General features: G+C 38.3%; 2 protein-coding genes across 8 annotated transcripts in view; both read right to left on the minus strand.

Annotated features, from left to right (window-relative positions):
• LOC117936274 (trichohyalin-like) overlaps window positions 1-11,824 on the minus strand; it is a 13,034-nt gene extending 1,210 nt beyond the window's left edge. The window contains exons 1-20 of the mRNA XM_034859150.1: window positions 11,371-11,824; window positions 9,568-9,747; window positions 9,395-9,478; window positions 9,208-9,312; window positions 8,948-9,103; window positions 8,635-8,778; window positions 8,376-8,519; window positions 7,913-8,056; window positions 7,693-7,812; window positions 7,360-7,479; window positions 7,207-7,251; window positions 7,048-7,101; window positions 6,915-6,941; window positions 5,200-5,361; window positions 4,383-5,107; window positions 3,936-4,268; window positions 3,692-3,887; window positions 2,301-2,360; window positions 2,019-2,156; window positions 638-1,674 (exon numbers count right to left, since the gene is read on the minus strand). Of these exons, the coding sequence (XP_034715041.1) occupies window positions 638-1,674; window positions 2,019-2,156; window positions 2,301-2,360; window positions 3,692-3,887; window positions 3,936-4,268; window positions 4,383-5,107; window positions 5,200-5,361; window positions 6,915-6,941; window positions 7,048-7,101; window positions 7,207-7,251; window positions 7,360-7,479; window positions 7,693-7,812; window positions 7,913-8,056; window positions 8,376-8,519; window positions 8,635-8,778; window positions 8,948-9,103; window positions 9,208-9,312; window positions 9,395-9,478; window positions 9,568-9,747; window positions 11,371-11,380 (3,984 nt within the window). The 5' untranslated portion in view covers window positions 11,381-11,824. The remainder of the gene's footprint in view (window positions 1-637; window positions 1,675-2,018; window positions 2,157-2,300; window positions 2,361-3,691; window positions 3,888-3,935; window positions 4,269-4,382; window positions 5,108-5,199; window positions 5,362-6,914; window positions 6,942-7,047; window positions 7,102-7,206; window positions 7,252-7,359; window positions 7,480-7,692; window positions 7,813-7,912; window positions 8,057-8,375; window positions 8,520-8,634; window positions 8,779-8,947; window positions 9,104-9,207; window positions 9,313-9,394; window positions 9,479-9,567; window positions 9,748-11,370) is intronic.
• A 406-nt stretch (window positions 11,825-12,230) lies between these two features.
• LOC117936239 (adapter protein CIKS-like) lies at window positions 12,231-16,825 on the minus strand. Of its 7 annotated transcripts, none has more exons than XM_034859112.1 (11): window positions 16,776-16,825; window positions 16,464-16,556; window positions 16,106-16,273; window positions 15,877-16,004; window positions 14,349-14,493; window positions 13,976-14,172; window positions 13,304-13,392; window positions 13,154-13,222; window positions 12,848-12,952; window positions 12,690-12,764; window positions 12,231-12,576 (listed from the first exon to the last, which is right to left on the minus strand). In XM_034859112.1, exons 3-11 carry the CDS (start codon window positions 16,231-16,233, stop codon window positions 12,406-12,408), a joined length of 1,107 nt encoding a protein of 368 aa, XP_034715003.1. In that variant the 5' UTR covers window positions 16,234-16,273; window positions 16,464-16,556; window positions 16,776-16,825; the 3' UTR covers window positions 12,231-12,405. The 7 variants fall into 7 exon arrangements, with proteins under 7 accessions (XP_034715003.1, XP_034715004.1, XP_034715002.1 ...); XM_034859113.1 differs by having other exon boundaries at window positions 16,737-16,798; XM_034859111.1 differs by having other exon boundaries at window positions 14,349-14,451; window positions 16,106-16,556.
• Between the last annotated feature and the right edge of the window lie 121 nt (window positions 16,826-16,946).

Below are 16,946 nucleotides of genomic sequence, written 5' to 3' on the forward strand. Positions count from 1 at the left end.
GAGGTTTCTTAATTTCTTTCTCTTCTTTAGATGGTTTCTTGTCTTCTGTCTCTGCTCTAGATGGTTTCTTTTCTTCTTTCTCTTCTTTAGATGGTTTCTTCACTTCTTTCTCTTCTCTAGATGGTTTCATGTGTTCTTTCTCTTCTCTAGATGGTTTCTTAACTTCTTTCTCTTCTTTAGAGGGTTTCTTGTCTTCTTTCTCTTCTTTGAGAGGTTTCTTAATTTCTTTCTCTTCTTTAGATGGTTTCTTTTCTTCTTTCTCTTCTTTAGATGGTTTCTTGACTTCTTTCTGTTCCTTAGATGGTTTCTTGTCTTCTTTCTCTTCTTTAAGAGGTTTCTTTACTCCTTTCTCTTCTTTAGATGGTTTCTTGACTTCTTTCTCTTTAGATGGTTTCTTGTCTTCTTTCTCTTCTTTAGATGGTTTCTTGTCTTCTTTCTCTTCTTTAGATGGTTTCTTGTCTTCTTTCTCTTCTCTAGATGGTTTCTTGTCCTCTTTCTCTTCTTTAGATGGTTTCTTGACTTCTTTTTCTTTAGATGGTTTCTTGTCTTCTTTCTCTTCTCTGGAAGGTTTCTTGTCCTCTTTCTCTTCTTTAGATGGTTTCTTGTGTTCTTTCTCTTCTCTAGATGGTTTCTTAACTTCTTTCTTTTCTCTAGATGGTTTCCTGTGTTCTTTCTCTTCTCTAGAAGGTTTCTCTTCTTTAGAAGTTTTCTTGACTTCTTTCTCTTCCTTAGATGTTTTTTGGTCTTTTTTGTCTTCTCTAGAGGGTTTCTTGACTTCTTTTTCTTTAGATGGTTTCTTTACCTCTTTCTCTTCTTTAGATGGTTTCTTGTCTTCTTTCTCTTTAGATGGTTTCTTGTCTTCTATCTCTTTTCTAGATGGTATCCTGTCTTCTTCCTCCTCTCTAGATGGTTTCTTGACTTCTTTCTCTTTAGATGGTTTCCTGTCTTCTTTCGCTTCTTTAGATGGTTTCTTGTCTTCTTTCTCTTCTTTAGATGGTTTCTTGACTTCTTTATCTTTAGATGCTTTCTTGTCTTCTTTCTCTTCTCTAGATGGTTTCTCTTCTTTAGAAGGTTTCTTGACTTCTTTCTCTTCCTTAGATGGTTTTTTGTCTTCTTTCTCTTCTCTAGATGGTTTCTTGACTTCTTTCTCTTTAGATGGTTTCTTGACTTCTTTCTCTTCTTTAGATGGTTTCTTGTCTTCTTTCTCTTTAGATGGTTTCTTGTCTTCCTTCTCTTCTCTAGATGGTTTCTTGACTCCTTTTTCTTCTTTAGATGGTTTCTTGACTTCTTTCTCTTTTCTAATTGGTTTCTTGTCTTCCGTCTCTTCTTTAGATGGTTTCTTGTCTTCTTTCTTTTCTCTAGATGGTTTCCTGTCTTCTTTCTCTTCTTTAGATGGTTTCTTGACTTCTTTCTCTTCTCTAGATGGTTTCTTGTCTTCCTTCTCTTCTTTAGATGGTTTATCAACTTCTTTCTCTTCTTTAGGCAGTTTCTTGACTTCTTTCTGTTGTTTAGGTGGTTTCTTCAGTTCTGTTCTGTTTTTTTCTTCAGAGTCTTTTGTCACTTGTCTCTTCTTTTTAGGTTCAGCTGTGTCATCTTTCTGCTTAGAAGGCTTCAGTACTTCTGCCTCCGCTGTGGATGGTTTTGTAGATTCTTCCTTGTCCTTAGGCTCTTTTTCTAAAAGCAATCATCAAAGTGTCAATGTTGAGTGTACTCCACAATGTCTGGAACATACTCAATTGGGAACTGTGTTGAAGCTGAAAAAGAATCCTGTCTTTTGTGGCCAGAATACTCATTCTGACCCAACTTTATTTGGAAATACAATATGAACTGCTTTCTATTTTGACACTTAGCCTGTCCCAATTTTGCTACAATATACGTTCACAATATAGTTAGACAAATAAGTGAGGCACCATTCTTACTTCACTTCTTTTGTTACACAGAAAGTAACAGCGGTGTGTTCTTTTTTACATATGTACTTTTGAATTATATTTTGTCATTTCATTATTAAGTGTTGTTACCTTTGGGCTTCAGTGGTTTCTTTTCAAGGGGTTTGTACTCCTCCTTTAGCTTATCTTCTTTTAATTTTATCTCTATGGTTTCCTCAATTTTCATCTCCTCTTCTCTTTTCTCCTTTTCAGTTTTTGCAGCTTTGAGGTCTGTAAGCAAGCAAAAAGGCAAAACTATCAGGTGCCTGTGTGCGTAGAGTACCTCCTTGTTTTTAATAAATTGTAGCAAATTAATGTAAAATTAATTTTTGGAGCAAGCAAAGTAAAGAAGGCGCACAATTTCAGTATTATTACCTTTAAGAATGGCATCTTTAACGTCTTTCATTGCATGTCTTTCTTTTGCTTCTTTGAGAACTAAAGAATAGCATGCAGTATTGTGAAAAAGAATTATAAAGTACAATATGCAGTGACATTCTGATTGGCAATTATAATAATCACAATAACAAATTCTCATGCTTGCATAAGCACTGTAAGCACTACAGCACTAAAACACTATGATCAAAAAAAAAAACACAACTCGACAATATTATATTGATATTCAACAAACTATTTGTTCAGTAATTATTTTTCATTGGTACACTGTGGAGGGAAGATCATGCATCAGAATATTGTTTTGTGTCATCTAGAAAACGATCAATGCTTTTTTCAGCCTCTCACCGCCATCTAGCTGCCACTTGGGATATCGGCTGACCAAGTCAATGACTGGTCCAAAGCAGGAACACCCATGTACACAATTAACACCTTGGCGAATAAATTTGTCTGTAGTGAGTCATCGAAAAGAAAAGAGCACACTGAAAGGAGCTAATTGGGTACTTGTCTCTGTATTAGTCCTTAGATCCTCTTTCCATGGAGCTAGAATGAGTTTCTGATCTAAATAAAACTTAATTTTTTATTTCTGTTGTCAGTTGAGAAGATTAATATCATTCTAATCACTATGTGTGCAGTACAGAGATTGTCAGGTACTCTCAGACACAAACCTTATTTTCAAGAATGGGAACAGAGCCATACATAGAGATATGAATGACAAAGGTGAACATATTTCCCACAAGCAAGAGTACATTATGATCCCAGAGGCTTATGAGTGTTCAGACTAAATTCAAAACAAGCTACACTGTTGTATGGCCACTGCAAAGACATGCGTTGACTTGATCAGCATCCCCCTTTGGCAACACAAATGGAGGTGAAGACGTGTCTGGGCAAGTATTTAGCCCAACTGCGGGCTACAACTAGAGCCCTGGTATTTTTTGCCTATATTTGTTCACAATTTTGCAATTTGGAAAGTTTTTAAAAGTATGCTGATTCAGGCTATCTACTAGCAATTCCTGTTCATTTTTTTGCTGTAATTTAGCCTGTTTAGCTATTTATTTTATTTATCATCAACAATTCTGGATAAAACATCAAACAATGTTTCATAAATGCTGGAATGTTTCTCTAATCTGTAAGGAAAAAACTTTGAAAATCATTCTGTTGGTTTACCACACAAAACAAATGAACACAATGTTGACAAAATTACACACTGAAATGTTGTTGAATAAATATCTTTTCCAGAGTAATAACTTTAGTCAAGTGGACCTTTGAAAACATGTTAAAACATGTAAAGATGATAATTTATTAATAAGACCCTCACCATTCAGAAACATTTTTATTATAATGAAAAATATGTGATGATAATAGCAAGAGTGTACCTTTCTCATGTTTGTGAAGGTGCTGTTTTTGAGAAGCTCTGGATCCGAGTTTTCTGAGCCTCTCAAACGGAATATGAACCTTCCTCTTTCCTTTCAGTTCAGTTTTCCCACTTTCACTATTGTTGTTGTTTTCATCCCGATGATCGTCAATGACGTCATTGTATTCGTCTTGGTCGTGAACCAGTGTTTCTTCTTCTTCCTCATCATCCGATTCAGGCACTACACTGGCATTATCAGGTTTTTCAGCTAACAGAATTTTCAGATCAAGTTGTTGGACAGATGGCTGTTTGCCTTCATCATCTACCTCCATTTTTTCCAGTTGTTCTTCTTCTTCCTCCTCTTCCAAAGCCTCATCATCGTCCTGATCTAAAGCTTGATCGTCTTGGTCAGTTTTCACAAACTGAGCTTTGACATCGGTGTCAGGCATTTCAATGTTTTCTTTGTCTATTTCTTCACCAACTTCAAGATCTTCATCTTCAATCCCGTCCTCATCAGCTTCTGCCTCAGTTGTTGTGTGCTCTTCCTTCTTTTCCTCCTTTTCATCTTCTACCAGAACGTCAGTTTTTGTGTCCTCCTCCTTCTTTTCCTCCTTTTCATCTTCTACCAGAAAGTCAGTTTTTGTGTCCTCCTCCTTCTTTTCCTCCTTTTCTTCTTCTAACAGAATGTCAGTTTTTGTCTCCTCCTTGTCCTCTTCTTTAGCTTTCAACAAATGGTCTTCAGTTTTTGTCTCCACCTCCCCCTCCTCCTCTTCCTTTTCCTCGTCCTCCTCTTCTACCACAAGTTGTGTTTTTGTCTCGTCACCTGCCTTATCTTCTACTGCCTCTTCTTCAGCTTTGGGGTCCTCTGCCTCATCTTCCTCCCTCATTTCCTCCTCCTCTTTCTCCCCATCTTCTACCAAATCGTCCTTATTTTTTGTCTCCTCCTTCTCTTCTTCTACAATGTCTTCGGTTTTGGTCTTCTCCTCTTTTTCTACTGCATCTTCTTTTTGCGTTTCCCCCTCATCTTCCTCCTCCTCCCCTTCTACAAAAACTTCTTCAGCTTTGGTCTCCTCCTCCTCCTCCTCCTCCTCCTCCTCCTCCTCCTCCTCCTCCTCCTCTACCAAATCTTCCGTTTTGGTCTCCTCATCCCTCTCCTGATCTTTTTTTGCATCTTTCTCTGTTTCCTCCTCCTTCTCTCTTTGTACCAAAACGTCTTCAGCTATGGTCCTCTCTTCCTCCCCCTTAGCTTGAACCACGTCTCCTTTAGTTTCTGGCTCCTGTGCATCTTCTTCTTCAATTTCTGTTTTAACATCTGTACCAAAACCTTTCTCCTCTTCTTCCTCCTCGTCATGTGCAGCATCCTCCCCCAAAATATCAACCTCTTCTCCTTCCTCCAGTGATGGTTCATGTTTAGTCTCTTCAAGGCCGACATGTTTCACTAGTGATGTGACAGTAACAGATTTAGTGCTTGTTATTGATCTTGTATCTGACTAATGAATGTGGCTAATAAAGAAAAGAACGTGTGAATACCATCCTCCGCCTCGTTCCCATCTGCTTCACTGGCAGCTTCAGTGGGAACTTTAGCCTCCTCCTCGATCTTTGAGTCTGGCGCTTCACTTAACTCTGCAGCAGCAGCAGCAGCAGCAGCAGCAGCAGCAGCGTCATCTTTGGCAGCTTTCATAATCTCTGTAACTGTATTATCAACCAATTATGCAGTAGTCCTCCCAGTACCTTGCAACGTTTCTACTGAAGATGTAAAACTTCTCTTTTTTTTCTCTTTCAAATGCATCACGAATATGTAGCCCAGTTTAATTTGTCCATTTGCTGGGGACTATTTTCAGCTGAGTATCATTATACATTTGGTGCTCTAATGAGTAGGCCTATTTATGGCAGCAGAACAGTGTATGTTGGATTAACTCATATAAACCAGCGTTACAATGTTCATCATAGTAAAGGAAAATGTCCGCTAGTGAAACAATGTGGCTTACTGATGTGTTTTTAGTTTTTGGACTAGAGTGGAGGTGTACCGTGGAGATAGGTACAAGTAATAAATAAATGATAAACTTTTCTAAAAACACTGTAAATGCTGTTCATTGAACATCAGACATTTTATTGGATGGAAAGAGTGTCTGCTCTCAAGAATGTCACAATATGGGTTGTTTGGCTAGCAAGTTTCTCAAAGTCTCAGTCTGCAAATACCCTACTTGTGAAAAACGTGAGACTCGAAAGTCTGATGGCACAGTTAAATTGAACATATCAGGCTTTTGAAAAACAGAGAAGAATTGTTGTTTTGTCTTTTCAGGGAATTTGTTGACAAAAAGAAAAAAGTTAAATATCACCAGACTTATTTTCTTTTCTCCCATCACCGCTTTCCAAAATTTTTAACATTCACAATGACTATGATATTCTACAGGCTAACTTTTGAAACACGTGGTGTAGACCTGCATTGTTCCATGAAAGGAACAAATGAAATATTCCACAGGAAAACACATGTCATCGAATAGGCGTACAACAGCCTGTTCTGATAAACCATACGTTTGAAACTCTACGAAAGGTTAAGCAATGTAATACGTATTATTTACATGTATTTTTTGCTGTGTGAACCACATTGTATATATAAATGTCTGAGTGTGCATAGCTTATTGTAGAATATTGGACTACAACAAGTTCTTGAGAATGCGTTGCAGTGAATACAAACAATCGAGTATAGGCCAATCACAGATGTTTAAACTGGTGAAATACAGATTGCAGTTTGTCAGTCAGAGGAATGCAACTCCAAAGGACATAGACAATCCATCATGCTCAATACAACATAGAAATAAAAAAATGAATATATGAAGATATGACACAAAACACGATGACTGAAAAATTAAATAACGGTAGAACACGTGGAAAATGTCACATCCAACAAACAGAGAAACAGAGGGAGAGATGCAGTCACCTTAACCTTACATTGACATTTATTAGGCTACAATAAAAGTATAGAGGGGGTTTGATGCATAGTTGTTGAAGGGAAAATGGGTGTATTCAAACAAGTTGGACAAGTTTCTGCGTTGTCTACTTCAGACTTGCTGTATTACAGTAAACACAACATGAGGCAGACTTGAGATCAGTTCATGCAAAGTGATAAGAAAAACAAAAAAATCAATGCAAACATGCATGAAAGGCAACTATTTGCCGCACGCATTTCTCCTGTCCAAAATCAATTTTACCGCATGTCTGCAATACAGGTGTTGTTTTCTTACCTTTTTCAAAAGGTGGCAGGAATTCACCTATATTTCAAAGAAAATTTGGTAATAAAATACAATCAACTTAATTTTCAACAAACGATTTTAGTGTAACAGTACTGAAAAGGGATCCACCATTGTAATTGCTTACCTTTCCTTTGTACCAGATGTATATCAGAGGGGGATTGGGGAGCATCAGTTTCATCTAAACAAAAAAAAAGAAAGACACGTTGTGCAAATGGGTATAATTTGCCGAAATATGCTAGTAAAATGCTTTAAGGTGTGTTAAAACTTTAGTAAAAAGTTTCACCTTTTTCAGAAACAATATTTACAACAGGTGTGGCAACAGGTTCATCTAAAACAAGAGAAGAATGTCTGCATCAAGGTGTCAGTGTATTCTGAAGTGTCTGCGTGTATCTTTAGTTCAAGTTATTATTGTAAAGCTAATTCCAAACAAGCATACCTTGATCACCAGCAAGCATGCTTGACATGTAAGCCACAAACAAATCTTTCTTGTCTGTGAACTCCAACACGGCCTCTTCAACAACTTTCATGGGGTCAACAGACACTTCAGGCATGACCCCTGAAATATCACACAGCGCAAAGTCATGTTAAGCTACTGTTCATTCAATACTAAAACATACAACTTCTGATTGATTACTATTTCTTCCCTTACAATACTTATTTATATCTTAGTATGAGTAATCACAGCAAATGCAAACATAGTGACTTACCAGAAATAGTAGTGTAGTCTGGCTGATTTGTAAATTATGTGTTACCATGTGTTCAAACAGACCTTGTTCTCCAATCAGCGTTGTGGAGACGTAGCTCCAGAGCGTGTCTATCTGTTCTGTGATGATTTCTGCTGTTCTCTTCAGAGCTGACATGGGTCGGAATCCCATAGCATGCTGGATGTCTGATCAACAGACAAGTCAAAGTGAAAGTTAGCCAGGTCCAGTTGGACAAACACATAGTGAGACACATCAATAGATTAGGTAAAAGGTTAAATACTGTACCTTCTGCTGTGTCTAGTATTACATCCAAGATGGCACAGAGCACATCTTGGATGTATCCTGTTATTCCACCCAGAAAGTCGTTAGTAACACTGAAGACATTTCTGCCAACAACCACAGGGTCAATGAAGCTAATGTCAGTGGTTCCTGAGAAGAACAAACACATTCAAGCCAAAGTTCCAGTTACTTCATTCAAACAATTCCAAAACATTTTTTTCTGTTATACAAACATTTCAAAAGACAGGTAAAGATCGATGGGAAAAGAAATTATGCAATCAATCATTTTCAATAAAAAAACAAAGTACTATTATACACCCACGACAAACACAATCTAAGTTATTGAGTAATAATGTTGATCTAGTAATGAGTAACACAACAAATAAGATTCAACACTACACACACAAAAACAATTAATGTAAATATTGCACCACAAACAATACATAAGGTTAAAATATGGCGCAGGTACCTTTGGTTATATCCAGTATACTGTCTATGATGGCACAGAGCACGTCCTTGATGTAGCCCACTATTCCACTCACGGTGTCATCAGTAGCACTGAAAACGTTTCTGCCAACCACCACAGGGTCTGTGAAGGTTATCTCCATGGTTCCTGAGAAGAACAAATATGTAAGTGTCTAAAAAAAATACTGTATGCTGTGTTACATTGTTATTGTAATATTTTAAGGTTACAGATTAGAGAGATGTTAAACGAAGAGAGTAAATACCTTTCACTACATCCAGAATTGTGTCCAAAATGGCACAGAGCACATCTTGGATGTAGCCCCCGACTCCACACAAAAGGTCATTAGTTACACCAAAGACACCTCTGCCTATAACCACAGGGTCAGTGTAGCTAAGGTACATTTTTCCTGAGAAAAAAAAAATGACGTAAAATTAATTTATTAAAGACTACACATGCACAACAAAAATGATTACAGTTTAACTTTTTACTCAGTTAATTTGAATTAGGATCGTTTGCATGTTATTTACCTGTGAAAAAAGGGAAGGAAAAAAAAAAGTTAACAATGAAATCCATACCTTTATTTATATCCAATAATATGTCAGATATAGTGTCAACGATAGCACACAGTGTGTCCTTGAAGGTGCCCACATATCCACAGAGGAAATCATTGGTTGAATGGAAAGCTTGTCTACCGATGACCACAGGGTCAACATAGCTGAGGTAGAATTTCCCTGTGGGTTTAGAGGTAGATTATTAGAGTCGCGGTTACATCACATGTATTATAAAAATGGTGACGTTTTTCTCTTTCCGGTTGAGCATAAGTGAGTTTTTATACCTTCATCATCTGAAAAATAACGAACAAATCCATCTTTTGCGTCCGATATTTCCTCCGCTGCGTAAGTGGCAGCTGACATGGGGTCACTTAAATCAGGAGCACATTCTAGGGGCCCAGAGATAAGAGTCATTTTCTTGCTTCAGCACTACTAACAAGGCGTGGCGTGCATGCTGTCTCTCTTATGTACCTTGAAACTTGTTGAATAGACTGGACACTTCATCGACAGCGTCGTTTACAGCTTGCACGGGGTCAGAAACTATTTGCTGAATGTCTGGGGAAAATAATGGATTTATTGATAATGAAGCATGATTTGATGATTGAAATTCTAATAAGATACATTTTTGGGTATTTGTGACTTACCAGGGACTGCCTTGTACTCCACAAAGTCGAACATCACCACTCCCACCACCACCCAGGACAGGAGAGCAGCCAGGGCAATCAGCAGCTCAGCAGACATTTTCAGCTTCCCAAGGAGTCCCAGACCTTTGGTGGACTTAAGGGAGCTTGTCTGCGGTGCAGCTGCTCTATTGGCTCCACTGGCTGCGGAGGAAGACGCGGATTTGGCTCCTTTATGTGGATAACCCCCAACCCCCCAAAAAAGATACTGAAGTCACTCTGAGAACTCCTACATCATCAAGATGGCCCTGTTTTGGTTCAACTTTCGCTGCTTGTATTTTAGTCTTTAAAGTGTCCTTACATGTTTGCTTTGCCTTTTACAGTGAGAACCAATTATAAGCCCACAAACAAACAAACTAAGAGTTACATGCATGTCAACAATAATCATGATTTCCTGGAGGCAACATTCATTTTGCAAACATTTATTTAGCTTCTGCATGTATGGTGGCACAAAAATGCCAAAATGTCCTTTGCCAGAGAGTGCTGACATGGTTATTTTATTACTGTCAAATGTCCCACTCAGCACATATCTTGGTATCTTATATCAAAGGGCTCCTCATGACAAATGTTTATTTATGTTATGTGTACCTAAAAATAAAAGAACTATAATAAAGAAAATACAATAAAATAGATACCATTATTGGCCTTAAATTTGTGAAGTCTAAAGTCTAAAGATTATTATTAGTCAGGCTCCTTAAAATACCCTAAAAAAAGTTATCTTTGCCTTTCTCTTTCTCTAAAATAACAGTAAATATGCATGACTAAACAAGCTGATATCCTAAAAGTTTAAATTTAGCCGACAAACACATTAACAGGGCTTAGTTAAATGTTCTGAATAGGAAGTTCCTGTGGGATGTTTGGGATAACAATGTCCTTCAATAGCCACCTTTCCAGTTCCATCGTCACAAAACAGTTAAACCATGACATGTGAAGGATATTTCTTTGTGGTCAAAAGATGTAACCTTAACACAGTGCAGACATGATAGGTCTGATCTGACAACCACTGCCTGCCCTGTGCGTTGCATCAACATGTAAGGTCATTTTCTAAAATGAGGGGATTATGTAAAATTTGATTAAACTGTCAAATTAAATATGAGACGGGAATCATCTGTGATTCTTATTTCATCAGGTTTTCTAAATACATGATTCCAACCTGTTTAGTCCAATGGAAAATTATTGCAATGGCATTTAATGACATCCTCAACATCATCAACACTGACGTACTTTCCCACTTGGACCTGGTGCCACCAGCCGTTTATAAACTCTGAGCATGCCCGACTCATGATTCCCTTCCTCATTACACAAATGCTGAGTTATGCCAAAACTCAAAACAGTCCCTTCAGAATCAGGGTGGACAGGTGGTGTCAGTATTTCACCACAAATGTACATGGAACTGTACAAGGAAATCTGCCTGTTATTGCTCAATTTATCCTAGCTCGTTCAAACAAAAGATTTGCTTAAGAAACTTGTTTGAGCAGATTACATAAGAAGCCTCTCTTTATTTTAAATGTCAAAAAGAAAGTTGAAAATCAGAGGTCAGCCCCAGCAGCAGCCGTGTCTGTCACAGGAGAGCAATGCTAATACTTTGGCTACATGATATCCTGTATTTATAGCAACCAACTTTCAACACAGTATCCTATGAGAAAATGCCCTATGAAAACACTGTCATTCATTTTTAACATAGCATATATCACTTAGGCTTTATGTGCTATGGCAAATAGTAAATGTTGTTATTTTCAGTGCTGATGCAGGTGTTGATAGTCCTACCTTCAGCCATGGTGATATGGAGACAAATTAAGCAATAATCCTTTGAGTTGGGGGCCAAGCCTCCTCTTGCAGAAGGAAATGGGAAAAATCCCAGCTTCAGTAACAATCAGGTCAGCGTCAACTTATCTGTAAAAAGTGTCCAAGTTCTTGAATAATTCCATTTCCACTCAATTATCACAGTCTTGTTGCCATGCTCGTGTAATCCACAGGTGAAATTTCTTCAAGAAAAAATAATAAAAAAAAAAAAAAGGAAAATTAAGCATAAATTGAAAGATTCACAGGTGTTGGAGAATTTGGACCTGCCAGTGTGGCAGCATTGGGACGGTGGGGTGAAGGAAAGCAACGCAGGGGAAGGAAAAAGCCAAGCTAAGCAGAGGGCTGGGTAGGCTGAGAAGGGAGCCGACAGAATATACCACCCAGTGTTATTGGTGCCTCACATGGGTATAGGTCAGAGTAGAGCTCAGAGGCTTCAAGGTAACTTTATCCCCCAGAAGGTCCGGGTTATTCTTAGCTGGAGCTCCTCACACCAGCCGCTCTAGCAGACCTTTTTTGGCGGTTGAAAGGGTGTGAAGATCAGCGGGCTGAATTGGGCACCCCTACTGGTGGGGCACTTTCATCTGCACACTGAACTGGTAAAAACAAAATCAGGTGCTCAAGATGAGGAATGTACAACATTACCTGTGAAAACCTTTAAAGCAGCAACAAACGCCATGGTAGCAACGTTTGCGGCCTCTATCTCCTGCTGCCACTTATGTGAGGGACTACAAATTATTTTATTTCTTTCAGGTTTTGTTTTTTCATTATTGAATGTCAAAATTTCACGAAAATTCATCCAATAATTTTATTTTGGAATAAAGTGGTGAACATGTTGTGTTAAACTTTATTGAAACATCTGAAAAACACCATTTTGATACAATACAAGCTGTTATTCACTTCCCAACTGGATCAATTCTGACAACACACAAGCTGCACCATACTCCTATTAAACTCAGCCAAAAACGAATGTTTAAACAAATGCAAAAACGCTGTGTGTCTTTACAGTGTAGTTGCAGCACTGGGGGCCACAGGCCTGATGATGAGGGTGAGCTCCGGAGGAACAGGAGTAGGAACGTATCTCTCCTCCCGGAGTAACCGCAGTAACACATCTTCAGCGTCCTGCGGCCAGCGGAAAACTCTGGTGTTCTGAAGCCAACTTGGGATGTGTTTCTGTAAGGAGAGTCCATATACATGTTTGTTTTTTTGTAATAGAGAACGGCTGTAGGGAGAGAAATTATGAAATCTCCAAAACATTAAGTTATTAAACAAAAATCCTTTCTGACCTGGGATGCGTTTAAGAAGAGAAGCGGTATGAATCTAAAATTCAAGCTGCCTTGCTGGATGAATTCATTCAGCATCTGGCAAAATTAGATTTCACATTTAAGTACCTATTATTAGCAATTCTTCTCAGAATGACGTCTCATTTAAACAAATTTCTCACCATGGAGTGAATATATTTAGTGTGTCGATCATGGCTATCCACTACACATCCTTCAATGTCCGACTTGTACTTTGGACTAATGGCGATGACAATCAGGGCTGATTGCTGTATAAAAAACGGATTTTAGACACATTCACTGTCTGAAACACAAATTTAACACAAATGTTGGATTTGTTTATAGCATGAAGTCACATTTTGTGTAATTTGGTCTTCTATGTCTTTACAAGTGCTAACACAGATTTCACATGACAACATAACAGAAGATATACAAAAATGTACATGAATCTGATAAAATCCGGTTCTTACATGCTTCAGGTAACTGTCCTTCCACTTGTTGATATCCATGCGTCTCATGGGGTTATCAAATATGTCAATCTGTAAAATTTAAGCAAACCATCACATTTTTTGTTTTTTGTTATAAATCTGACTTTTGATTGAAGAGGTTGTATAGCTTACAGCTGGTCGAAAACCGTGCTTTGTGAGAAAGTCTACAAAGGGAACTATCTCTGAAGAAATGTCTGAAGAATGAGTTATAAAAACGTTTCCTGAGAAGAACAAAAAAGATAACAATATTCAAGTTAATCTCAGAATGTATCAAATTGTAGTTAGTTAAATAGAAAGATATGTATGTAAAGCCATGCAATGGTTGTTTAAAGCATTGCACTGACTGGTGTTTTTCTCACTGGTTATCTTACCCAACATTGTACTGATCTATTATTATTAATAGCTTGCAACAATGCAAATCAAAAGGCATTCTTTTTATTTTACTCTACTTCTATTGTGTTCTCTCTTGTGGAAATAATGCAAAATGTGTGTCCTCATGATGGGTGAAGCACACTGAAAATCAAAATATAGAAAATAAATGTTAGTCTTTAGTGGTCAAACTCACCTCCTGCATATACAACAGAGGTAACAATTTAGTACATATTTTTGAAATATGTTTTTATTTCCCCTAAAAAGACCTGGCAGGTTTATACAGACAGCATGCAACAGATCACACACCCTGTTTCCTGTTACTGTTCCACAACTTTAGGTTAAGGCTTATTGCCCTACACAATTATTTTTTCCTTCTTCGTCCTTTAAACATTAGCACCTTCCTTTTCAAATGAGAGAATGAAAATGACTCACGGCACTCATCAGGCAGACTGATGGTTCTTCTTTTCTCATGTGGATGTGAGACCAACCCCTCTGCTCTTGCCGAGCTCTGGTTCATCACGTTGACCCGCAACAAGGCCTCCACAGGGGGCACGGAGAACTGAGGGACATTAACTGAAACACTTCCCTGAGCCACGCTGTCATTCATAAAGTTACCTTGGCACTGGAGCCTGAAGCAGGGAGAAATAAAAATTAACAAAATGCTCTTCTGTTGAATGGGCTGACATGTGACAAGTCTGTGTAATATGCAAAGTGGTTGCAGCACCAGGTTCACTGCATTTGTTCAAAAACGTTAGCTTGCAAATACAAAAAGGGAGTAGTCTGTATTTCCAAACGTTATTTTTACCAGTTTTGGGAGTCATCCCAGGCTCTTCTGTACTGACAGGGAGCAGCGTGACATGACTGAGGAGGGAGTGTGTTGATGGGATTGAGGTTGCACTTCCCTTGTCCTGCAGAGTGATAATACCTGACATCCATCGTATGATACAAGTCTGTGGATATAGTTTAAGCACATGATAAAGGCTGAAAATGACTAAGTGAGCCTAGAGAGAAAGAGGTTGACAGCTTGAGTATAAAGTCATATACTGTAGACTACATATTAATAAAAATACACATGCTGCTTTTCATGACAGTGGTGGAAAGTAACTATACATTCACTCATACTGTACAATTTGAGGTACATGTACCATACGTGAGCACTTTCTGCTATAGTTCAGAGTGACAACATACTTTTTACTCTGCTGCATTTATCTGAAATAAACAGTAACGTTAGACAAACCCAAGTACCCCCAAGATCTGTACTATACTATACTGGATGGTGCTTTTTTGGCCTTGATGCTAGATTCCAGTAGCAACAGACTAAAGAAAAAGTTAAAACAGGTTCAATATAACAGCTGTAAAATAGCATCATGAGGGTCTTTCCAACATGAAACTAAGATAGCTGCACAGCATTTCAGTGTTACAATCCAAATTTAGTTTGCCGTAAATAAAAATTACCCCAGGTACTTGTACAGTAGTTGTCTACAGAGTTTACCACCTGCCCCTTGATGATAGTAGTCTGAGGGGTTAAAGGCTTGTCATGATTGAAATCAATATTCATGTCCTTAGTTTTTATTACAGTATGTTGAAGAAATGCACTGTCACACACCACCGTACAAACATGTCAACAACAGGACTGCGGCTGTTTCAATCGGCACGGAGGAGACTGACTATAACAGACATATAAGTCGTGAGCAAACATTAAAATTAATCTGTTGTTGTGACGGCTGCGGCACTCATTAGTATACAGAATATAGAGGAGTGGAGAAAGGACACAGCCCTGAGGGGACCCTGTGGATAAACACAATTCTTCTGACATGCATCTATTCAGCCTCACTTTCACAGTTCTGATAGTTATGAAAGCAAGGATCCAGCCTACAATCGTAAATAGTTAACCAAAATAGTTATAGAATAAAAAAGCCAAGAGTATATCCAGTAGTTAGAATTAGTTTTACCTCGACTGTCTACAAAATTAAAGTACTGCATACACAACGTACATTTTTTTCTTCAATAATAATAATCCGATGCAGTTCTGAGAAGGGGAATTCTGATGCGTTGTGACTACTTTAATGACTACTTTTAATATGCTAGCACAAGTGCAGCTTGGCAGATGATACTTCTGTACTTTTACTTGTAGGGTTTTGAATTCAGGACTTTCACGTGTAATGAAGTACTTTGTATTTGTACATTGTTGTATTGACACTTTATTTAAGTAAAAGTTTGAAATACTTGCTTATGGCATCATCTTTTTTTTCTTCTTCAAACACACTGCGTATTTACTATTTTTGACCCTAATTGGAAAACGAAGTAACTGTACTTAATAGAGTTTTTCTTACCGTAGTTGTACATGTAGTGGTGAGGAGGTGGACGGGGTCTGTAGTTTGGACACTGATCATCAGATCTTAGCGGCAAGGGTGGCTCAAGATCCTCCTCATCACTCTGAAGCTGAGAATTGTTTTCACCCCTGAAAATAAAAAAATAGATGGAATATTTAATTCCAAATGAACCTCGAGGCTTGTGCAAATTATATTCCAATTTTTGACTGATTTCCTAACACTCTGGCACCTAGTTGTGTCTCTGTTTGCAGGCTCTGTTGTTCCACACCGGTTAGGTCCACGGACACAACAGCAGCACTCTCTTCTGGTGTCACCCTGCCTGGTCTCTGCAGGACGAGGTCCACGAAGGAGATTCATCCTGACGAAAGATGCTCCTCTATCTTCTGGCTCTCTGTGTTCTGTCAGCTCAAAATGCTGCCCCTCTCCAGCTGGTTGACTCCTAAACTCTTGGTTCACTTGTCCAACTTTACGTGATGTTTTTTGGCAGAAATAATCTGCATCCGTGCAACAGGTTGGTAAGAATCTATCCTGGTGTGGGTTAACATGAAAGGTTTGGTTTACTGTAACTTCAGGGCTTAACAGTTGAAGGGAATTTTCTGACTTATTTGTGGGGGGAAAAACTTTGACCTCTGGGACATTTCCAGATGTCTCCATCTTAAACAGGTTACTTCAGCACATTCCTGCAAGACAAAAGTGGAAAAGTTAGTCATCTCCTTGCAGTAATTGAGAAGAAAAAACACAGAATTACATGGAAGTTGGCAGTATACTTAAATATGGTATTTTTTGGTACATGCAGCTATTAACACATACAGTACGTACCACGTAAAAACATTCTCAGATCAAATGTCTTTTCTACATACCAGGTCACAAGGACCGTGAAAGAAGGAACAATGACTTACCTGTTCCTTGCTGGATTCTTTTCTCTGCTGTGGGTGCAGAGGCTTGTGTGTGCTCCTGCCTGCTATATGCAAATTCTTCATGCTTTAGCTTCGTCCAATCAGAGACAAGAATGAATTGTTTAGGTTGCTCAGCCAGATTGACTGAAAAGATTGGTTGAATAGGACAACATT

The sequence above is a fragment of the Etheostoma cragini genome, chromosome 20 (genome assembly GCF_013103735.1).
Source record: "Etheostoma cragini isolate CJK2018 chromosome 20, CSU_Ecrag_1.0, whole genome shotgun sequence".
NCBI classification, from domain to species: Eukaryota; Metazoa; Chordata; class Actinopteri; order Perciformes; family Percidae; genus Etheostoma; species Etheostoma cragini.

Excerpts from the sequence above, each read along its gene's own strand:
- LOC117936239 (XM_034859108.1), bottom strand. The coding sequence starts at position 16,530 with ATGGAGACATCTGGAAATGTCCCAGAGGTCAAAGTTTTTCCCCCCACA. Across the intron at positions 14,494-15,876 it reads CCACTACATGTACAACTACG|ACTTGTATCATACGATGGAT; the intron begins GTAAGAAAAACT and ends CTATATCCACAG. Across the intron at positions 13,393-13,975 it reads CAGTCTGCCTGATGAGTGCC|GAAACGTTTTTATAACTCAT; the intron begins GTGAGTCATTTT and ends TGTTCTTCTCAG.